The sequence below is a fragment of the Saccopteryx leptura genome, chromosome 8 (assembly GCF_036850995.1).
Source record: "Saccopteryx leptura isolate mSacLep1 chromosome 8, mSacLep1_pri_phased_curated, whole genome shotgun sequence".
Taxonomy (NCBI): domain Eukaryota; kingdom Metazoa; phylum Chordata; class Mammalia; order Chiroptera; family Emballonuridae; genus Saccopteryx; species Saccopteryx leptura.
In genome coordinates this window covers 2,835,371-2,859,439 of record NC_089510.1, presented here as the reverse complement: position 1 = coordinate 2,859,439, position 24,069 = coordinate 2,835,371, and the positions used below count along the sequence as shown (strand labels likewise).

Sequence of the window (24,069 nt, the reverse complement as noted above, 5' to 3'; positions counted from 1 at the left end):
TTCGCTCCTTGTTGGGAACTCCGCCTTCTCTTCTCCCGCATCCCCTCCTCACACTGGAGACAGAGGCGAGCATTAGGGACAGGTGCGGGGCATGGTGCTTTTCTTGGTTAATGCATATAAAAATCTTACAGTTTCCCTGAGAAGGGATGAGGCAAAAGAAAAAAAATTCTTTTAGCGAACGAGGTCAGAGTTTGTCAGCCATGGAGATTATCTTTGCAGAAGAACGAACGTGAATGTGCCACGTGGACGCTGACTAGGAGATCAGAGAAATTCACTTTCTCTGGTCTTTGGTTGCAGGAAGTTTACCCGGATCAAGGGGCCACGTAGCACGAGGTTCTCCATCCCGCCATCCTGTCCTCCTGCCTCGGGGTCCCCGGAGCTCACCTGTCCTGTCCTCTCTGACGCCCCCGTCTTGGGTGAGTGGAACCTTCGCCACCGTGGCCGGCGGCACCGGCCCTGCCTCGGGAAGCGCGGACGGAAGTTGAACCAAACAGAAAGCCAGTGGGTGAAGTTTTTCTCACAACTGGCCGCTGACAGTGGACGGGGGACCCGTGAACTGAATGAAACTGGTTACCTCTTTCCTTTGTCAACTTTTTTTTTTTTAATTGACAAGTATTGTCACTTATCACACCTGGCTCTGCCTGGTCTATGAGGACAGTCAAGTCATGATCGACAGCCCGTGCCGCAGTCAAGGTTGTCGCCATGGATATAATTACCATGTGTCCCCAGGTATAAGACGCTCCCATGTACAAGATGCACCTTAATTAGGAGGCCTGACATTTGAAAAAAAAATTGCATTACATAAAGTGATTGAACTCAAGTTTTATTCATCATAAAACTCATATAACTCCTCATCCCTGTCAAAACTCCCACCCATGAGCTTGCCCTCCTCTGTGTCTGAGGACGAATCACTGTCTTCAACAATGAGTGCAAAAACAAGCGCAAAAAAGCAAGAAATGCAAGTAAAAAAATCTGTGACCAGTGTATAAGATGCACCTAGTTTTTAGACCCCAAATTTTTCTTTAAAAGGTGCGTCTTATACCAGGGGAAATACAATACAGTTGACATACAATATCTATCAACTGAAAATAATAATAATAATAATAATAATAATAATAATAAAGTTGGTGGTGGGGGGAGGGTGTGGATAGAAGGGCTGGGACTGAAGGTGGGGGATGTGGATAGAAGGGCTGGGACTGAAGGTGGGGGGATGTGGATAGAAGGACTGGGACTGAAGGGGGGGATGTGGATAGAAGGGCTGGGACTGAAGGTGGGGGGATGTGGATAGAAGGACTGGGACTGAAGGTGGGGAGAGGATGTGGATAGAAGGACTGGGACTGAAGGTGGGGGGATGTGGATAGAAGGGCTGGGACTGAAGGTGGGGGGATGTGGATAGAAGGGCTGGGACTGAAGGTGGGGGGATGTGGATAGAAGGACTGGGACTGAAGGTGGGGGGATGTGGATAGAAGGACTGGGACTGAAGGGGGGGATGTGGATAGAAGGACTGGGACTGAAGGGGGGGGGATGTGGATAGAAGGACTGGGACTGAAGGTGGGGGATGTGGATAGAAGGACTGGGACTGAAGAGGAGGGATGTGGATAGAAGGACTGGGACTGAAGGGGGGGATGTGGATAGAAGGACTGGGACTGAAGAGGAGGGATGTGGATAGAAGGGCTGGGACTGAAGGTGGGGGGATGTGGATAGAAGGACTGGGACTGAAGGGGAGGGATGTGGATAGAAGGACTGGGACTGAAGGGGAGGGATGTGGATAGAAGGACTGGGACTGAAGGGGAGGGATGTGGATAGAAGGACTGGGACTGAAGAGGAGGGATGTGGATAGAAGGACTGGGACTGAAGGGGAGGGATGTGGATAGAAGGACTGGGACTGAAGGTGGGGGGATGTGGATAGAAGGACTGGGACTGAAGGTGGGGGGGGATGTGGATAGAAGGACTGGGACTGAAGGGGAGGGATGTGGATAGAAGGACTGGGACTGAAGGTGGGGGGAGGGATGTGGATAGAAGGACTGGGACTGAAGGGGAGGGATGTGGATAGAAGGACTGGGACTGAAGGTGGGGGATGTGGATAGAAGGACTGGGACTGAAGGTGGGGAGGGATGTGGATAGAAGGACTGGGACTGAAGGGGAGGGATGTGGATAGAAGGACTGGGACTGAAGAGGAGGGATGTGGATAGAAGGACTGGGACTGAAGGTGGGGGGGGATGTGGATAGAAGGACTGGGACTGAAGGGGAGGGATGTGGATAGAAGGACTGGGACTGAAGGTGGGGGATGTGGATAGAAGGACTGGGACTGAAGGTGGGGGATGTGGATAGAAGGACTGGGACTGAAGGGGAGGGATGTGGATAGAAGGACTGGGACTGAAGGTGGGGGATGTGGATAGAAGGACTGGGACTGAAGGGGGGGATGTGGATAGAAGGACTGGGACTGAAGGTGGGGGATGTGGATAGAAGGACTGGGACTGAAGGTGGGGGATGTGGATAGAAGGACTGGGACTGAAGGTGGGGGATGTGGATAGAAGGACTGGGACTGAAGGTGGGGGGATGTGGATAGAAGGACTGGGACTGAAGGTGGGGAGGGATGTGGATAGAAGGACTGGGACTGAAGGGGAGGATGTGGATAGAAGGACTGGGACTGAAGGTGGGGGATGTGGATAGAAGGACTGGGACTGAAGGTGGGGGATGTGGATAGAAGGACTGGGACTGAAGGTGGGGGATGTGGATAGAAGGACTGGGACTGAAGGGGGGGATGTGGATAGAAGGACTGGGACTGAAGGGGAGGATGTGGATAGAAGGACTGGGACTGAAGGTGGGGGGAGGGATGTGGATAGAAGGACTGGGACTGAAGGTGGGGGATGTGGATAGAAGGACTGGGACTGAAGGTGGGGGATGTGGATAGAAGGACTGGGACTGAAGGGGAGGATGTGGGTAGAAGGACTGGGACTGAAGGTGGGGAGGGATGTGGATAGAAGGACTGGGACTGAAGGGGAGGGATGTGGATAGAAGGACTGGGACTGAAGGTGGGGGATGTGGATAGAAGGACTGGGACTGAAGGGGAGGATGTGGATAGAAGGACTGGGACTGAAGGTGGGGGGATGTGGATAGAAGGACTGGGACTGAAGGTGGGGAGGGATGTGGATAGAAGGACTGGGACTGAAGGGGGGGATGTGGATAGAAGGGCTGGGACTGAAGGTGGGGGGGGATGTGGATAGAAGGACTGGGACTGAAGGTGGGGGGATGTGGATAGAAGGACTGGGACTGAAGGTGGGGGATGTGGATAGAAGGACTGGGACTGAAGGGGAGGATGTGGATAGAAGGACTGGGACTGAAGGGGGGGATGTGGATAGAAGGACTGGGACTGAAGGTGGGGGGATGTGGATAGAAGGGCTGGGACTGAAGGTGGGGGATGTGGATAGAAGGACTGGGACTGAAGGTGGGGGGAGGGATGTGGATAGAAGGACTGGGACTGAAGGTGGGGATGTGGATAGAAGGACTGGGACTGAAGGTGGGAGGATGTGGATAGAAGGACTGGGACTGAAGGTGGGGGATGTGGATAGAAGGACTGGGACTGAAGGTGGGGGGAGGGATGTGGATAGAAGGACTGGGACTGAAGGTGGGGATGTGGATAGAAGGACTGGGACTGAAGGTGGGGGATGTGGATAGAAGGGCTGGGACTGAAGGGGAGGGATGTGGATAGAAGGACTGGGACTGAAGGGGAGGGATGTGGATAGAAGGACTGGGACTGAAGGTGGGGGGAGGGATGTGGATAGAAGGACTGGGACTGAAGGGGAGGATGTGGATAGAAGGACTGGGACTGAAGGGGAGGGGTGTGGATAGAAGGACTGGGACTGAAGGTGGGGGATGTGGATAGAAGGACTGGGACTGAAGGGGAGGATGTGGATAGAAGGACTGGGACTGAAGGGGAGGATGTGGATAGAAGGACTGGGACTGAAGGGGAGGGATGTGGATAGAAGGACTGGGACTGAAGGTGGGGGGAGGGATGTGGATAGAAGGACTGGGACTGAAGGGGAGGATGTGGATAGAAGGACTGGGACTGAAGGTGGGGGATGTGGATAGAAGGACTGGGACTGAAGGTGGGGGATGTGGATAGAAGGACTGGGACTGAAGGTGGGGGGGGATGTGGATAGAAGGACTGGGACTGAAGGGGAGGATGTGGATAGAAGGACTGGGACTGAAGGTGGGGGGGGATGTGGATAGAAGGACTGGGACTGAAGGGGGGGATGTGGATAGAAGGACTGGGACTGAAGGGGGGGATGTGGATAGAAGGACTGGGACTGAAGGGGGGGATGTGGATAGAAGGACTGGGACTGAAGGGGGGGATGTGGATAGAAGGGCTGGGACTGAAGGTGGGGGATGTGGATAGAAGGACTGGGACTGAAGGTGGGGGGGGATGTGGATAGAAGGACTGGGACTGAAGGGGAGGATGTGGATAGAAGGACTGGGACTGAAGGTGGGGGATGTGGATAGAAGGGCTGGGACTGAAGGGGAGGGATGTGGATAGAAGGACTGGGACTGAAGGTGGAGGATGTGGATAGAAGGACTGGGACTGAAGGTGGGGGGGGATGTGGATAGAAGGACTGGGACTGAAGAGGAGGGATGTGGATAGAAGGACTGGGACTGAAGGTGGGGGATGTGGATAGAAGGGCTGGGACTGAAGGGGAGGGATGTGGATAGAAGGACTGGGACTGAAGGTGGAGGGATGTGGATAGAAGGACTGGGACTGAAGGTGGGGGGGGATGTGGATAGAAGGACTGGGACTGAAGGTGGGGGATGTGGATAGAAGGACTGGGACTGAAGGTGGAGGATGTGGATAGAAGGACTGGGACTGAAGGTGGGGGATGTGGATAGAAGGACTGGGACTGAAGGTGGGGGATGTGGATAGAAGGACTGGGACTGAAGGTGGGGGATGTGGATAGAAGGACTGGGACTGAAGGGGAGGATGTGGATAGAAGGACTGGGACTGAAGGTGGGGAGGGATGTGGATAGAAGGACTGGGACTGAAGGTGGGGGATGTGGATAGAAGGGCTGGGACTGAAGGTGGGGGATGTGGATAGAAGGACTGGGACTGAAGGGGAGGATGTGGATAGAAAGACTGGGACTGAAGGTGGGGGATGTGGATAGAAGGACTGGGACTGAAGGTGGGGGGGGATGTGGATAGAAGGACTGGGACTGAAGGTGGGGGATGTGGATAGAAGGACTGGGACTGAAGGTGGGGGGGGATGTGGATAGAAGGACTGGGACTGAAGGTGGGGGATGTGGATAGAAGGACTGGGACTGAAGGTGGGGGGGGATGTGGATAGAAGGACTGGGACTGAAGGTGGGGGATGTGGATAGAAGGACTGGGACTGAAGGGGAGGGATGTGGATAGAAGGACTGGGACTGAAGGTGGGGATGTGGATAGAAGGACTGGGACTGAAGGTGGGGGATGTGGATAGAAGGGCTGGGACTGAAGGTGGGGGATGTGGATAGAAGGACTGGGACTGAAGGGGAGGGATGTGGATAGAAGGACTGGGACTGAAGGTGGAGGGATGTGGATAGAAGGACTGGGACTGAAGGTGGGGAGGGATGTGGATAGAAGGACTGGGACTGAAGGTGGGGGATGTGGATAGAAGGACTGGGACTGAAGGTGGGGGATGTGGATAGAAGGACTGGGACTGAAGGTGGGGAGGGATGTGGATAGAAGGACTGGGACTGAAGGTGGGGAGGGATGTGGATAGAAGGACTGGGACTGAAGGGGAGGATGTGGATAGAAGGACTGGGACTGAAGGTGGGGGATGTGGATAGAAGGACTGGGACTGAAGGTGGGGGATGTGGATAGAAGGACTGGGACTGAAGGGGGGGATGTGGATAGAAGGACTGGGACTGAAGGTGGGGGGGGATGTGGATAGAAGGACTGGGACTGAAGGGGGGGATGTGGATAGAAGGACTGGGACTGAAGGGGGGGATGTGGATAGAAGGACTGGGACTGAAGGGGGGGATGTGGATAGAAGGACTGGGACTGAAGGGGGGGGATGTGGATAGAAGGACTGGGACTGAAGGTGGGGGATGTGGATAGAAGGACTGGGACTGAAGGGGGGGATGTGGATAGAAGGACTGGGACTGAAGGGGGGGATGTGGATAGAAGGACTGGGACTGAAGGGGGGGATGTGGATAGAAGGACTGGGACTGAAGGTGGGGGATGTGGATAGAAGGACTGGGACTGAAGGTGGGGGGGGATGTGGATAGAAGGACTGGGACTGAAGGTGGAGGGATGTGGATAGAAGGACTGGGACTGAAGGGGAGGGATGTGGATAGAAGGACTGGGACTGAAGGTGGGGGATGTGGATAGAAGGACTGGGACTGAAGGGGAGGATGTGGATAGAAGGACTGGGACTGAAGGTGGGGAGGGATGTGGATAGAAGGACTGGGACTGAAGGTGGGGGTGTGGATAGAAGGACTGGGACTGAAGGGGAGGGATGTGGATAGAAGGACTGGGACTGAAGGTGGAGGATGTGGATAGAAGGACTGGGACTGAAGGGGAGGGATGTGGATAGAAGGGCTGGGACTGAAGGTGGAGGATGTGGATAGAAGGACTGGGACTGAAGGGGAGGGATGTGGATAGAAGGACTGGGACTGAAGGTGGGGGATATGGATAGAAGGACTGGGACTGAAGGTGGGGGGATGTGGATAGAAGGACTGGGACTGAAGGGGGGGATGTGGATAGAAGGACTGGGACTGAAGGGGAGGGATGTGGATAGAAGGACTGGGACTGAAGGTGGGGGATGTGGATAGAAGGACTGGGACTGAAGGTGGGGGATGTGGATAGAAGGACTGGGACTGAAGGGGAGGATGTGGATAGAAGGACTGGGACTGAAGGGGAGGGATGTGGATAGAAGGACTGGGACTGAAGGGGAGGGATGTGGATAGAAGGACTGGGACTGAAGGGGGGGATGTGGATAGAAGGACTGGGACTGAAGGGGAGGGATGTGGATAGAAGGACTGGGACTGAAGGTGGGGGATGTGGATAGAAGGACTGGGACTGAAGGGGGGGATGTGGATAGAAGGACTGGGACTGAAGGGGGGGATGTGGATAGAAGGACTGGGACTGAAGGGGAGGATGTGGATAGAAGGACTGGGACTGAAGGGGAGGGATGTGGATAGAAGGACTGGGACTGAAGGGGAGGGATGTGGATAGAAGGACTGGGACTGAAGGGGGGGATGTGGATAGAAGGACTGGGACTGAAGGGGAGGGATGTGGATAGAAGGACTGGGACTGAAGGTGGGGGATGTGGATAGAAGGACTGGGACTGAAGGGGGGGATGTGGATAGAAGGACTGGGACTGAAGGGGGGGATGTGGATAGAAGGACTGGGACTGAAGGGGGGGATGTGGATAGAAGGACTGGGACTGAAGGGGGGGATGTGGATAGAAGGACTGGGACTGAAGGTGGGGGAGGATGTGGATAGAAGGACTGGGACTGAAGGTGGGGGGGGATGTGGATAGAAGGACTGGGACTGAAGGTGGGGGGAGGGATGTGGATAGAAGGACTGGGACTGAAGGTGGGGGGGGATGTGGATAGAAGGACTGGGACTGAAGGTGGGGGATGTGGATAGAAGGACTGGGACTGAAGGGGAGGGATGTGGATAGAAGGACTGGGACTGAAGGTGGGGGGGGATGTGGATAGAAGGACTGGGACTGAAGGGGAGGGATGTGGATAGAAGGACTGGGACTGAAGGGGGGGATGTGGATAGAAGGACTGGGACTGAAGGTGGGGGATGTGGATAGAAGGACTGGGACTGAAGGTGGGGGGATGTGGATAGAAGGACTGGGACTGAAGGTGGGAGATGTGGATAGAAGGACTGGGACTGAAGGTGGGGAGGGATGTGGATAGAAGGACTGGGACTGAAGGTGGGGGATGTGGATAGAAGGACTGGGACTGAAGGGGAGGGATGTGGATAGAAGGACTGGGACTGAAGGGGAGGGATGTGGATAGAAGGACTGGGACTGAAGGTGGGGGATGTGGATAGAAGGGCTGGGACTGAAGGGGAGGATGTGGATAGAAGGGCTGGGACTGAAGGGGAGGGATGTGGATAGAAGGGCTGGGACTGAAGGTGGGGGATGTGGATAGAAGGACTGGGACTGAAGGTGGGGAGGGATGTGGATAGAAGGACTGGGACTGAAGGTGGGGGGGATGTGGATAGAAGGACTGGGACTGAAGGTGGGGGATGTGGATAGAAGGACTGGGACTGAAGGTGGGGGATGTGGATAGAAGGACTGGGACTGAAGGTGGGGAGGGATGTGGATAGAAGGACTGGGACTGAAGGTGGGGGGGGATGTGGATAGAAGGACTGGGACTGAAGGTGGGGGGATGTGGATAGAAGGACTGGGACTGAAGGTGGGGGGATGTGGATAGAAGGACTGGGACTGAAGGGGAGGGATGTGGATAGAAGGACTGGGACTGAAGGTGGGGGATGTGGATAGAAGGACTGGGACTGAAGGTGGGGAGGGATGTGGATAGAAGGACTGGGACTGAAGGTGGGGGATGTGGATAGAAGGACTGGGACTGAAGGTGGGGGGATGTGGATAGAAGGACTGGGACTGAAGGTGGGGGGATGTGGATAGAAGGACTGGGACTGAAGGTGGGGGGATGTGGATAGAAGGACTGGGACTGAAGGTGGGGGGATGTGGATAGAAGGACTGGGACTGAAGGGGAGGATGTGGATAGAAGGACTGGGACTGAAGGTGGGGGGATGTGGATAGAAGGACTGGGACTGAAGGTGGGAGATGTGGATAGAAGGACTGGGACTGAAGGGGAGGGTGTGGATAGAAGGACTGGGACTGAAGGTGGGGGGAGGGATGTGGATAGAAGGACTGGGACTGAAGGGGAGGGATGTGGATAGAAGGGCTGGGACTGAAGGTGGGGGGATGATGGATAGAAGGACTGGGACTGAAGGTGGGGGGATGTGGATAGAAGGGCTGGGACTGAAGGGGGGGGGGATGTGGATAGAAGGGCTGGGACTGAAGGGGAGGGGGTGCTGTGGATAGAAGGGCTGGGACTGAAGGGGAGGGGGTGCTGTGGATAGAAGGGCTGAAGAAGAAGAGCCAGGAGTAGAGCCAGATACTTCTCTGGGACTTGATATCGTCCAAGTATTTGTTATGGAATTTAACTTTCCTGTGACGTTTTTGAACCCTCGTTTCTCTGTGAAAATTCACTATTGGGAGGGGGTCCATATTGCTCAAGTTAAGGACTTTTCTTGAGATGGGGTAGGGGATGTGAAGACCTGTTAGAAGATACTGAGCATTGTCAAGGGTTCGGGTGGGCATACATCCATTGGAACCGGGGAGAGGGGGGGGAGCAGCAGCCTGGAAATGTTGAGGAGCACGCTCCCCACAAGAGCGAGGAGAGGAGCTTCGGAAGGGGCAGGGGTGAAGCCGGGAGATGGTCTGAGTGGCCACTAGCTCGAGCAGCCACCTTACGTTAGAAGCCCCAGTGGCTGTTTCTGATGGGCTGTCCTTAAATTTCACTTTCTCGGATTTGAGCGCATGGGCCCCGGCTCAGGTTGGGTTTGTTTGGATAAGTGACCAGCGCGTTAGAGCTGCCCGTCTGACGGCTGCCTCCTTTATGCCTTTCACGAATGGATTGAGGGTGAACTTGCAAAATAAAACAGGATGTGACTTTTTGGATGGATGCCTCGTGTGGCCTTCAAGTAAACGTAATCACAGTCCTGCTCCAGATCCCTTTCAGAAGCTTTGGGGGACAAAATATGAAATTCCCATCTCGTGAATCTCAGAGAAGAATAAATATCAGGCCCTGGCTGGTTGGCTCAGCCAGTGGTAGAGCATCGACCTGGTGTGTGGCTGACCTGGGTTTGAGTCCTAGTCAGGACACACAGGAGAAGCACCCATCTGCTTCTCCACCCCTCCCCCTCTCTCTCTTTCTCTCTCTTCCCTTCCCACAGCCATGGCTCAATTGATTCAGGCACATTGGCCCCAAGCACTGAGGATAGTGCCATGGAGCCTCTGCCTCAGGTGCTAAAAATAGCTCCGTTGCAAGCATGGCCCCAAATGGGCAAAGCATTGGCCCTAGATGGGGGTTGCCAGGTGGATCCCAGTTGGGTAGAATGCAGGCGTCTGTCTATCTGCCTGCCTTTTGCTTAAATACGAACAAACAAACAAAACAATAAGTATCAGGAAAGAGGCCCCTGTGAATGAGGCAGCAGGATCTTCCTCTAACCCGGGACCTCAACTCCAGCCAACCTTCCCTTCTCTGTCCTCTGAGCCCACAGCCTCTCCAAGAACAAGGCTCCCGGGTGATTGGTTAGATACTGGCACCGCCCGAGGTTCTAACGGGTCACGTTCACCAGGGGGCGGGCCTTCTGTGCCATAGAGGTCACCTTGCCCGCTGCGAGGGGCCCGCTGTGAGTGAGCTTCTCCTTCCGGGGGCCGTGGGGACGAGCGGACGCTGGGCCTGCTCCTCTCTTCACTCTCCTCACGTTGCATCTCGCAGCCAGAGCCCCTGACTCAGTTGCCAGGAGGTGTCAGAAGGACTGGGATCAGAGGGCAAGAGCTCTTCCCTGGGCCTCGGGCGTAAGTGTTGGGCCCCCACCCAGCGGCAGAGAGGACCCCGCGTTCCCAGTGACGGTCACCCAGCAGCGTCAGGACTGGACCGAGGAATAACCAGTGTGTCCCACTCCTGCAATGAATCCGGGGCCACCGATTCCAGGGACCGCAGGGCGCTGGGCGGGGAACGCGAATGAGTGAAACCGGGTGACCGGGGTTTGTGGCAGCCTGGGGGCGAGGGGGTGAAGGAGGCTGCCACCCCCCCCCCTGGCAGGCGGGGGCCACACGGGGTGACAGGTCCAGGATGCCAGAGCTGTTGAACACTTTTTTTTTTTCTTTTTTAATTTTCTCTAGAGAAACCGTGTGCATTATTTTTATTGGCCATACACTTATTTGAATATGTGGACATCAGAGTTCGGACTTTTAAAAACAATGGAAGAATTTATCCAAAGAGGGGGCGGGGCTTTGATCCTCTCTCGGAGTTGCTTCATGGCATAGAATAGTGACATTGGGTATCGTCGTAAGGGCGCGCCAGAAAATTCATTCTCCCCCGATGGGGCGCTGAGCCTTCTTCCAAGGCACCAAAGTAAATTATTCAGCGATGACCCCACTCGCCAAAACAATAAAAAATAAATTAAAATAAATAAAAGCAGGACACCTGTCAGGTTGGGAACCTGAGTGATCTCGTCAGCCGAACAACTCAGGTCTGGGCTTGCCGAGTGGCAAAATTACCCAGGTCGGGCCTGCTCGCCAAGCGTCGCCCCCGCGTTTGCAAGCGGGAGCTGACAGATGTCGACACAGCCCGGGTGTGAGTCACCCCAGCCCAGCCTGCCCGGCCCGTGGGGTGGGGGTGGGGGGGTCAGAGAACACCTGCCGCCCACAGGCCCCCCGCGGAGGCCGCCCCACCCACCCGCCTGTCCATCCGCAGAGGAAGCCAGCTGCTCACCCCGCCTGCCTGCGGCCTGGGGGGGGGGGGGGTGTGTGTGTGCAGAAAACGCTGAGACAGCGCAGCAGCTCCAGACCCGTGGCTGATGGACGCTCCCTGTGTGCCCAGCCGGCCGCTGCCCTGGACGAGCTCCTTAGCTCCCCGTGCATGTCACCCGGGACCTCCAGCTCTCGGGGGACAGACGGGACCCTTGGCGGACTCTCTGGACTCGCCCTGCTCTGTGGGTCACTTAGGCCGCCTACGTTGACCGTGGATTCCGCGAAGGGTGGGATGACTAGAGAGTGGAGAGTTCCGAGTTATCAGAACGTCAGGAAATAGACAAACCAGCCCACCTCACTGAACCTTGGGGTGTGTGTACCCCCTGGCCCCCGCAGGACCAGTAAGAACAGATCACAACAACTGCTGAGACATCGGCAGAGCCCAGGGAGTAGGCACCATCCTGACCTTGTCCCCACAAGCATGAAAACCGAACGCAGACAGCAGCCGCCTGCAGGGTCTGGGGGTCCCCGCGGGGAAGGGCCCAGCGGAGTCTGAAGCTCCTTAATCGCAGGTGGACGCCTGTGGCTCCGGGAAGCCCACCACCACCGGGCGTGGGACGTTTGTCCTACGTCTGTGGCTGCGGGGTGTTCGGGCCAGAGGCTGTGCAGAGAGAGAGAGAGAGAGAGAGAAAGAGAGAGAGAGAGAGAGAGAGAGGGAAAGAGAGGGAGAGAGAGAGGGTGAGAGAGAGGGGGGGAGAGAGAGAGAGAGGGAGAGGGAAAGAGAGAGAGAGAAAAAGAGAGAGAGGGAGAGAGAGGGAGAGAAAGAGAGAGAAAGAGAGAGGGAGAGAGGGAAAAAGAGAGAGGAGAGAGAGAGGAAAGAGAGAGGAGAGAGAGAGGAAAGAGAGAGGAAAGAGAGGGAGAGTAGAGAGAGAGAGAGAGGGGGGAAGAGAGAGAGAGAGAGGGAAAGAGAGAGAGAGGGAAAGAGAGAGAGAGAGAGAGAGAGAGAGAGGGAGAGAGAGAGGAAAGTATGTGATGATGACCGAGGACGGCTGAGTGGCTTCTCCCTTCAAAGACCCACGTTGGGTTTCTCTCCTTCTTCCACTGACCGATCCACACAGCCAGCTGTCCAGGGAGAGGGACAATGTCCTCCTGTCCTGTGCTTTCATTTCTTCTCGGGGGAGGACAACAGCCAGTGTGGAGCTGAGGAGCTGCCCTGCTGGCTCCCTGCGATCATCTATAAAGTCGAACTGAGAGGGGGTCCTAGACACTCCAGGGTGCCCTGCTCCCCGATTTAAACCCAAGACTCCCCGTGGACTCAGGGGCGGCTCCCACGAGAGCGGTCCATCCCCACGGACACGGGCCGGGGAGGAGCAGAGCCCGGGGGGCCTGTGAGCCAGGGTGTCCCTTCAGGAGCCGGCTCTTTCTCTGGGACTCGGAGAGCGCTGCTGATGTAAGGTGATCTGTTTTATTATTTATCGACCCCACTCCCCGGCTCCGCCAGTTAAAGGGGACGCGTCCGGAACCCGGGGTCCTGAGTCAGGAGCGTGGAAGGGGCCCCACCCACTCGGAGGTGGGCGGGGGGTGTGTGTGGGGGGGTGGGGGGGTCACGGCTCTGGGGTGAGCTCTCTGAAGGCTGGGAGAGCCAAGGAGGAACAGGCAAGTGCAGTTTTGAAGAAAAAAACCAAACAAAAAAACCCACAGCCAAAGCGCCCGGGGCTGCTTTAAGGGAGGAACAGGAAGCTGTAAGGAGAAGCCGTGTGAAGACCGAGCCGGGCGGAGCGCTGGCTCTCACCGAGCAGCAGAGTCCGCTCTGAGCTCTGCAGGCACCCCGGCTGGCTGCTCGGGGCGGGGGGGACGTCCCGAAGGCAGCCCCTCCCCGGGGTGACAGGTGACAGGTGACACCGCGGAGGAGGCCCAGGAGCCGGGATGGACGGGCGGCAGGAGCTGCCGGCCGGGAAGGGAGAGCATCCCTTCCAACACCAGGGCGCCGTGGAGCTGCTGGTCTTCAACCTCCTGCTCATCCTGACCATCCTGACCACCTGGCTGTTTAAAAACCACCGCGTCCGCTTCCTGCACGAGACCGGAGGGGCCATGCTGTACGGTGAGTGCGGCCGCCGCGGGCGGGCGGACACTTGTTGCCGGGAGGCTGGACACGGGTCTCCTCCTCGCGGTGGGCGCGGGGGGCAGCGGCGTCCACACCCGGGAGGAGGTGCCCGCGGGCGGTCAGCCCTTGGCCGGAGGGGGCAGACGGGCCGCAGCCCGAGGCAGGCGCGGCGCTGGGCCGGGGAGCTGCACCGGTTGTCTGATCACCCCAAAAGTGCCACCAACACGTCCTCAGGGGCCCATGACCGGGCTGATGACCGACGAGGCCGTTGTCCGTCACGTGAGTTGTCAGACCGGGGGCTGCTTGTCGTGATAAGACACAGGGAGCAAGTCTTATCCGCACTGACAGTGGGGGACCCAGGGGCGTAGAGAGTTCTAGAAGTAACACCACACACGCACACACACATACACTTTCACACACACTCACACACTCTCACACTTGCACACTCACACACACTTGCACATACACTCACACACACTCTCACACTTGCACACACACTCAAACACACAGTTGCACACACTCACTCACACACTTGCACACACACTCACACACACACACACACACTTGCGCACACACATACACACTCACACACTTGCACTCACACACTTGCACACACTCACACTTGCACACACACACTTGCACACACACACTGGCACACACACACTTGCACACACACACTGGCACACACACTTACACACACACACTCACACTCACACACACACACACTCTCACACGCCTGCAGTGGATCCTCTTCAGTCTGCTGGTTTCCGCGAGGAAGTCTTGCAGAAAGGGACCCCGCCCTCCCGCCGGCAGAGCTCTGTCCGGATCTGTCTGAATCGATAGGAGCCGTGTTTTCCTTCGCGTAGACAAGGGTTTCTGTCTTTCTGCAGGTCTTTCTCTTCCTCCGCCTGACTCGGAGCTTTCTAAGTTGTCATTATCAGTGTCGTTTGCTCTGCGTCCTTTTTGGGGGGCGGGGGCGGGGATGTGGAAACGCATCTGTTTAATATCGTAAACTCTCCACGTCTCGCTCGCCCTGGGTCACTTAACCGTGACGTTCCTTCCAGAATAAAGTGGGACAGAGCGTGTCCAGGGTGTGCCCTCGTCCTTCAGGGTAAAACCCCAGCCGCCGGTGGCTTTACAACCGAGCTGAGGGATGAGCCGGTTCCCTTGACCGCGTTGATCTCAGCCGGGTGGTGACAGGTGGGGACGGTGGGCACAGGGGGGCCCGTGAGGCCTTGCTGTCATTCACAGCGGAGGATGAGAGTTTGGAAGTCCTGAAGCCTCCGACATGCCGGAGGGTCGGGATGCGGGATCGGCGTCCAGCACACACGTTCAGCAAACATTGTCCTGACGATGACAACGTGTAGTCGTGACTGGAGACCATCGGGCATGCTGGCTGTGCCTCGCCTGCGCCCCACGGTGAGGCACTTGGGCAGCAAGGGGACATTTCGGGCAAAGCAGTGTGATTTCTTTCGGCAGACTGACGTTGCTGACCCGTGCAGCGAGCACGGTTTAGTTTTCTTCGCCTTGGGGGGCGGGTCTTAAATCACACACAACAAAACTCTCACGTCGGGCTAAAGAGAAATTGTCAAACAGAGAGAAAGTGATGTCAGAGGTCCAGCCTGAGGCTGCAGCCACGGTCATCCTCCATCCTCCGGGGACCAGCGTCTTCCTCCTGACCTGGCTTTAATACACAATCCGTGGGCATCAGCCAGAAACAGTGCCCATCTCCTGGCATTTCACGTACAGGGCTCTCTGTGGTTGAGCAAAACAAAACCGCTTTTAAAGCGACAAAGCTTCACGATGGGGAGAGCTGTCGCCAGAGCTCCTGAATGTGACTGAACTAACGACTCACTTACCAGTTTCAGCTTATCTAGGATCGGGAGACGCCGTGGCGTAAAACTTTTTGATTATAATCCGGTGACTTGTTAATATGAAGATATACTTTGTACCCACAAGAAACAAATGGAATTTTTGTTTTGAACCTGGGCATTTCCAGATGACCTTTATTCCTGCAGCCCGCCCTGTGATACTTTGTACATTGTGGTTGAAGCTGTGGGATATTAGCTCGTTGCACAATCGTCCAGACAGCCCTTTTCTAGACTGGCATCGTGACGACGACTCAGGCGTAACGTTTATGAGAGTGGGATTCCGTTCGGCCTTCTGATCTCTGTTCTTCCACACACACACACAAAAAAAATTTTTAATGCAGAAGTCCTTGAAAGCGAGTGCTGAAGCAGTGTCACAGGAAAGGGTTACAAAGTTGTGAAGACGTGACTGTTTCACCACGGGGATGTGGATGGTTCTTGAGTTTCTCTTGAACCGTAGCAAGCGTGGCGAAGATTTGGATGATAGCGCTGCTTCGTATGTTTGTTGGCGTGGCATTAAAGTTGTTGGAATTTATGGGGACCTCAGGGGTGACCCCCCTCAAGCCCTCTCCCTCGTTGTGCGGAGGAGGACACAGAACCTCAAAGAAGAGGAGTAACTTCCCCAAAACGGAACAGACACTCGTGTCGGGGTCCATGTGCTGTCTGTCCCTCAGCCGCGTGGTCTAACAAGGTGCACGTCCGTCTTCAAGGAGCTCTCCACGGAGAGTCTCTGGAAAGAGTCCGTGTGGATGACATCAGCGGCTTCTCACGTGTCTGCTTCAGGGAGGGTCTAAATGTTATCTCTCCGGCGCTTATTAGGGGCTCCCCGGCACTGTCGTCATCACCTGGTCTGGAGCAACAGCGGAAGAATGAGATGAGATTTTTTTTTCTAGTGAACACCTCTCGGTGAGGAGGGGAAGGAGGCGCAAGGGGATCTGTGCCTCCGTCGCTCCCCGTGAATCTGAAACTCATAGATGGGGGGGAGGTCGCCCCTCGGGAGCAGAAGCCCAACACCCCCTTTTCCCAGGAGAGAAAACAGAGACGTGTAGAAGTGGAGCTTCTGGAGTCCGTCAGCCGCTGAGCCGAGATCCAGCCTCCTCCATCGCGAAGAGACGCCCGCCAAGGTGCTTGAGGAGCAGCGGCCTCTCCCCACGGTCCCCCTGGAGAGAGGCTGCGTCTGTGAGGCCCGGGGGACGTCCGCACATGGCTCCTGCGTCCAGGACCCGTCCGATGGCTGCTGTTTTCTAGGGAGGTCAGGAGTGAGATTTCAGAATGAGACCGCACACACCTCTCTCTCGTGGAGGCTGGAACTCAGGGGTCCCACCCTGGGGGTGGGGGTGGGGCTGCCCAGAGACCCGGTGATAATCGGTGGGGAAGAAGAGAGAGAAAACCAGGGTTAACATGTAACCTCCACAAGGTGTTGAGAGGTGATGAACTCCAGCCTGCGGGTGGATGTGCTCGTAAGGAAACCCCTAAGACTTGGCCGTCCTGGACCCGGTGCTCCTCGGTGCGCCCGGCTAACAGCTCCCCTGCGGGACTGGGTCCTGCCCTGGCTCTCGTCAACACTCTGTGTCCTGTGTCGTTTCTCCTCTGTGTCGAGAACCACAGGTGTCTTTCTAGAACACCGCATCTCCTGCCGCGCCCCGGCCCGGTCGGCGCGCAGCCTTGCCGCTGGTCTTCCGCTGTGGACGTGTGTCAGACGTCCTTTGGAAGACGTAACAGATATCGATGCATTTTTATCAGCATACCCGAGAATCCAATCCCAAGATTCTAGGGACAGGGTCGGAGGCCATGAGCGGTGAACGTAAAATGAGGACGAAAAAAAAAGTGATCGAACGTAACATTCCACGGCTCTTTTCCTGAGCATTAGAAACCGTTTCCAAGAGGTTAACGTTGACACCTGTGTTGTCTGACTTACCTCTGTGCTGTGGAGAGAATTCTGCCACTCCAACACCCCCCCCACACACACACACACACCCACACACACACACACACACACACACACCACACATACACACACACACATACACACACACACACACCCACACACACACCACACACACACACATACACACCACACACACACCACACACACCACACACACACATACACACCACACACACACACCACACACACACACATACACACACACCACACACACACACCACACACACACACATACACACCACACACACACCACACACACACCACACACACACATACACACCACACACACACACACACCACACACACACACATACACACACACACACCACACACACACACATACACACACACCACACACACACACATACACACCACACACACACACACCACACACACACACATACACACACACACACCACACACACACACACCACACACACACACATACACACACACACCACACACACACACACACACACCACACACACACACACACACACACCACACATACACACACACACCCACACACACACACACTATCTGGGAAACAGCTCCTCTCTGGGCAGGAAGGGCCAGAGGAGGCTTTGGAATATCAGTGGCTACATTCCAGCAGTGTTTTTGCCTCAGCGGGAACAGTAATGGGTCGTCGTGACCCCTGATATTCTAGGGCTCTATTTCTAAATGGAAGGATCAGGGTCCATCACTGGTGTAGAGTAGGCGCCCCAAGGATTGTTCATTTGGATCGGGCTAAAAAGCTTAAGTGACTGTTAATGGTCAAAGTATTGATTGACGGCATCCGATGCACTTAGGGCGGCTCGCTTAGGGCCCTGTATCTCGTTCGTAAAAGAACTGCCCCTTCTCTCTGGATGGCATTGAGTGTTCCATTAGACGTCATCTTGACGGGCGGGGGGTGGGGGTGCTCCCATGCTTTACAGGACATCCCTACGGCTCCGTCCTTGCGGGGGGCCGGGGAAGGGAGCTTAGGGACAGGACAATCTGCACCCCTTAGAATCCCACCCTGGACAGCAGGGCCTTTATGGAATAGGGCCCATGGCCTCTGACTCTGTGGGGACACTTGGCTCAGCTATTTAGTGGGCAGGCGTGAAGCTGTAAGCCACACAGTTTAGATTTTTAGCTCGTGACACTGGGAAATGCTGCCGGATCCCAAAGAGCGGACGTAGCCGTGTCATGGGGCCGGTTCCATTCACCAGGCAGCGTGTGTCTCACGATGTAAAGAAAATATAGTTCCACAGTGAGTCAGCAAGGTTTTAAACACGATCTTTCTAAAATAACAATAATAATAATTCTTACAAAACAACCACAGAGAGTATCAGGCATCGATTTCATGTATCAGTGTTCAGAGACGGGTTCCTTGGGATACAGTCAGGTGGTTGGACACAGTGTGGCTCTACCCTGCTGACCCACTTAACTCCGTCCACCCAGGCTGGCCCTGCCTCCCTGCGTGCCCAGCCCTGTGGGACAGGCTGAGACCACGCCCCCGCCTCCCCCTGCCCGGAAGGTCTGTCTCAGTGTCTCCCTGGTCCAACTGTGGCCTGCTTCACAGGGGGAGCATTGGATCCCCTCCTGGGGACTTGGGTTTTCAAAGCCTGATGATTATTTTCTTCCGCAGCTAATGCGTTCATTAGAGGACGGAGCCTCCGGCCTCCCTGTGCCCGTCTGTGACACAAGGCAGGAGGGTGGGACACGTCACTAAGCCCCTTCCCAGCGGCAGGGCCTTGCCTGCTCAGACCGAGGCTGACCGCAGCCACCAGACCTCTGTCGCTCAGGGTCCCCACCCCAGTCCCCACGCTCCTCCCGGAGCCCCGTCAGCACGGGACACTCGGTCCTTTCCCCCCCCAGACAGCACGACAGCCCGCGGGGTCCCATCACTCTCCGTCCGGTCCTGCACTGAGGCTGTCACGAGCGGTCAGTAAACCCTGTTGAGTTTTCCTCGGAGAGGAGGGGAGAGCAGGCTGCACTACCCTAGTGGCGAGGGCGTCCTGGGGGCCCAGGGCTCTGTGGTCGCCTCACCGCGGGTCAGTCTGGGGGACACGGGTTTGATCGAAGGGCCGTGCACAAGCGGGAATGAGGGTCAAGAGCCCGGTGAACTAAACGTGCTCTTCTTTCTTGTCAACAACGATTGATTAAGAGGCGATTCCGAGGTCAGGGTAAGCTGCTCTGGCCTGTGAAGTGTCAGCCAACAAAGGTTAGAAAGTGGAAAAATCATCCCTGGCTGGTTGGCTCAGTGGATAGAGCGTTGACCTGGCGTACGGACGTCCTGGGTTTGATTCCCTAGTCAGGACACACAGGAAAAACGACCACCTGCTTCTCTTTCCATTCTGTCCCTCTTCCTCCCACAGCCAGTGGCTCCATGGGTTCCAGCATGGCCCTGGGCACTGAGGAGGGCTCAGTGATGTGAGTGCATCAGGCTCAGGTGCTAAAAATAGCTCTGTACTCAAGCATCAGCCGCAGACAGGGGTTGCCGGGTGGAGGCCGGTTGGAGTGGATGCAGGAGTCTGCCTTCCTCACTATCTAACCTCCTATATCCAAAAAAAAAGAAAGAAAGAAAGAAGGAAAGTTGAAAAATCAAAGGCGTACTCTCTGTAGATTTTGTAAGTTAATTTTAGGCCATGGCCGGTTAGCTCAATCAATTAAGAGCGTCACCGCAAAACAACAAGGTTGTAGGTTCAATCCCCAGTCAGGTCACATAGGGAAGCAGCTTGATGTTCCTGTCTCTCTGTCCCTGCCTCTCTCTCTCTCAAAAAAAAAAGAAAACAACTTAATTTTAAGAAAATAAGCACCCATATCCTTGACTGTGCCTCTGTCTCTAGGGAGCCACAGAGGCAGCCGTTGGAGCAAAGAGTGATGGGTTCCCTCAGCCTGCGGGTCACAGTGTCCCCCCTGAGAGGCCCCGTCGGGGACGAGAGTCAAGGAAACGGCTCTCTGATTCCAGCCGTTTGCAGAGAAGGATACGTCATCTAAATTGAACTCAGAAGATGTGGTTCGTGTGGAGAGCTCACATTTGCTAAACATCTGTTGTTTCAAAATCATACACGAAAATAACAGCTAAACACGTAGCGCTCACAGGGCGAACGCTGCGGCCATCAGTCCCTCCCACACGTGAGTTCATTTACTCCTCACGACAGCCGTGTTTCCCGGGGGGGGGGGGGCACCAAAAATATTAAGTCACTTGCAGAAGGTCACCGCGCTACGCGGCCCCGCTGGGACTCACCGCTGGGCACTTGGGCCCTGTGAGGCCCGCGGGCAGCACAGACCTGTCCGGGCTTACGTGTGCACGCGTGTGGAGGGGTGAGCGATGACCTTTTCCATGTTACAAACGAGGAAGTGGAAGCTCGGAGACAAATGGAAACTTGCTGGTGAACAGCACAAGCTTCAAACCCAGGACTGTAACACCCATGTTCTCTGACCTGTGTCACGCCTCTAGCCTGATTTCTGCCGGGTACCTTGAGAAGCTTCCAGAAGTTGTTTGAGATATCTAATAACCGTCTACATCAGTGGTCCCCAACCTTTTTTGGGCCACGGACCGGTTTAATGTCAGAAAATATTTTCACGGACCGGCCTTTAGGGTGGGATGGATAAATGTATCACGTGACCGAGACAAGCAAGCGTCAAGAGTGAGTCTTAGACCGAGACAAGCAAGCGTCAAGAGTGAGTCTTAGACGGATGTAACAGAGGGAATCTGGTCATTTTTAAAAAAATAAAACATTGTTCAGACTTACATATAAATAAAGCGGAAATCATGTAAGTTATTTATTCTTTCTCTGAGGACCGGTACCAAATGGCCCACGGACCAGTACCGGTCCGCAGCTTGCTACGTAGCTGTCTCGTGAAGTCAGGAACGTTAGCCGTGATGCTCAGAAATGTTGGGCAGTTCCATCGCACAAGGCCCAGCACGGGCCGGACTGTGGGCGCCCCCGCGCGCCAAGGAGCTGGGGGCCACGCCCCGGGAGAGCCAGGAGGCTTGACCTGGAAACGCCCTCCCTGGCACCGAGGAGCTGGGGGCCACGCCCCGGGAGAGCGAGGAGGCTGACCTGCAAGGAGCTGGGGGCCACGCCCCGGGAGAGCGAGGAGGCTGACCTGGAAACGCCCTCCCTGGCACCGAGGAAAGCCGTGTCGCAAGTGCACGGTCGTTCCGGTTTTAAACGCCCGCGGTCGTCAGGACGGGAGTGGGACGTCCCGTGAGCCGTCTGAGCAGGGACTGTGTCTTACACGAATCATGCAGGACGGGCTCCCATCCTACGTTAGTTTAATTGAACGGAGTGTGTGGAGGAGGCTGAAGGTGGAATGGTTCATCACCCCTCGGGGCCGTCTGAGCCTGGTGAACCGTGCGTGCCTCGGCCTGCCTCGGAATTTGGGGGGGCCCTGCCGGTGGGGACGCTTCTCAGAGCACGGGGCTCCTCACTGTGCAGTCCCGAACCAGCAGCAGTGGGTCCCCCGAGCCCCTGTGAGCAGTGCACACACGTGGACCCTGACCCAGAGCTGCTGACTCAGAGAGTCTACTGGGGGCTGCCCACGGGTCCTGTCCCCACCTTCCCGGGGGTTCTGACACACGGACGTCTGAGAGCTACTTCTCCAGGGGGAGGAAATCGAGCGTGCACCCCCGGTCCTGTCTCCTCTGCTTCCCCCCCCCCGTTACCCTCCCCCGGGAGGAAGGGGGGCCGGGGCGGACAGGCAGTCTCTAGTTGTTGGACAGCCTCCTCCCTCTTCCATGATTTGCAATACTTTGTCACATTTCCAACTCTGGTTTGAGGAAAAAAAAAAAAAAAAAGGCTGTTTGGTGTCAGCGTCGTAAACTAGGAAATCTTTTGTATGTTAGTCCGTCTGTGTCTAGTTAGAGATGTCTCTGTACTCTCCCCTCAACTTCCGGGAAGGTGTGGGCCGTGTCCAAGTGGGTGGCAGAGGCCACCTCTGAGAGAAAAGGTATCCGTCACGCTAAGACGGGAATCCCAGAGGCCTGTGCTATGCGAGTGTGTGAGTGTGCTTGTTGTGCATGGTGCCTGTGTGTGTTTGTGTACACGCACGTGTGCATGTGTGTGTGTGTGGTCTGCAGCAAGGACGGGGTGAACATTGGACCCCCCACTGTGCTGCAAGAGCCGATGGTTGGGACTTCCTGTCGTGGCCCGTCTGTGTCCGTCCTGTGGGAAGGTAAGACCTGGGAGCGAGACCCCCCACTGGTGGGACAGCCTCACGGACCACTTCCCACCCAGAATCGCCCTGGGGTGCCCCTGCAGCCGGGGGCCCCAGCTCTGCTCTGAGACCCTCCAGGGACCCACGTCTTCACCAGAACGAGCTGCGAGGGAGCCGACACAAGTGGCACGTGGCGTCCTCTCCAAACGCCCGCACTTTCCTCCGGTCCTTTTAGCACAGCACGTGGGGGGGGGGGGCGGAGAAAGCACCCAAGACGGAAGGGACCAGAGGGCAGTGCCCGGTGTCGCTGTCTGTCCCCGCCTCCTCGGGGGCAGCACGGAACTGCTGGACGGACGGGGACAGTGTTAGGAGAGGCACTCAGCACTGGAAACCCAAGCCCGTGCGGTCTCACTCCATCGCTTGTCTGGCGAAGGCTGTGGTGGGGGGCGGGGTGGATACAAGTCAAGTGAGGGAACGGTGAAGGTCGTGGCCGTGCCTCTCACCGACTCACGTCCGGCCTGCTGTCTCACGGAGAGTTAAGTGGGCACCGATTCGCCTCTCTTAGGATATCCATCCGTCACACCCTCCCTTCTCCACCCCGCATTGGAACCCCTCGTTCATGTTTGTTTATTTATTTTTATTTTTTTGTATTTTTCTGAAGTTGGAAACAGGGAGGCGGTCAGACAGACTCCCGCATGTGCCCGACCGGGATCCACCCGGCACGCTCACAAGGGGGCGATGCTCTGCCCATCTGGGGCGTTGCTCCATTGTAACTGGAGCCACTCTAGTGCCTGAGGCGGAGACCATGGAGCCATCCCCAGTGCCCGGGCCAACCTTGCTCCAGTGGAGCCTTGGCTGCGGGAGGGGAAGAGAGAGACAGAGAGGAAGGAGAGGGGGAGGGGTGGAGAAGCAGATGGGCGCTTCTCCTGTGTGCCCTGGCCGGGAATCGAACCCAGGACTTCCACACACCGGGCCGACGTTCTACTATTGAACCAACTGGCCAGGGCTAACTAGTCTTCATTTGACAAACTTGGGATCCAGTAGGACTGGGACTGTATGTTTATTTTTAAATCAGTACATGTCTGGCACAAATTCTGCACCCCAAAGATGCTTCATTAAATCAATGGAAGGTCGTGAGATGACTGGGTTCAGGGGGGTGGTGCACCCCCAGCACGGGAGGTTTGACAGAGCGAACTCCATCTTGAAAGAATAGGTTTAGGTTAGAACACCCACAGCCATCCTCACTGCGAGTTGGGGGCCGTGTGGGCCTCTGAGCCCACCTTGCTCTGGTCAATAAATCCAAGATGTCAAGAGCATTCACGGCGAGCGCCCCAGCGGAGCGGACGGACTTCAAAGTCAGGGGCCACCGCTCAGGTCCAGGTCCTTGCTGTCAGGAATGGTACGTCATCGGCACGTACTTGGCGACAGTCAGCTGAAACTTGATTCAGAATTGATTGGAAACATTAGAGAAGGTGCTGTGTCACATGCAGGGGGTGTCTAGAAT

General features: G+C 56.1%; 1 protein-coding gene across 1 annotated transcript in view; it reads left to right on the top strand.

The window, feature by feature from the left end:
- Positions 1 to 13,299: 13,299 nt before the first annotated feature.
- The window catches only part of SLC9A9 (solute carrier family 9 member A9), a 498,743-nt gene continuing 487,973 nt past the window's right edge, over positions 13,300 to 24,069 (top strand). Inside the window, exon 1 of the mRNA XM_066347824.1 lies at positions 13,300 to 13,599. Coding sequence (XP_066203921.1) covers positions 13,425 to 13,599 — 175 coding nt within the window. The 5' untranslated portion in view covers positions 13,300 to 13,424. The remainder of the gene's footprint in view (positions 13,600 to 24,069) is intronic.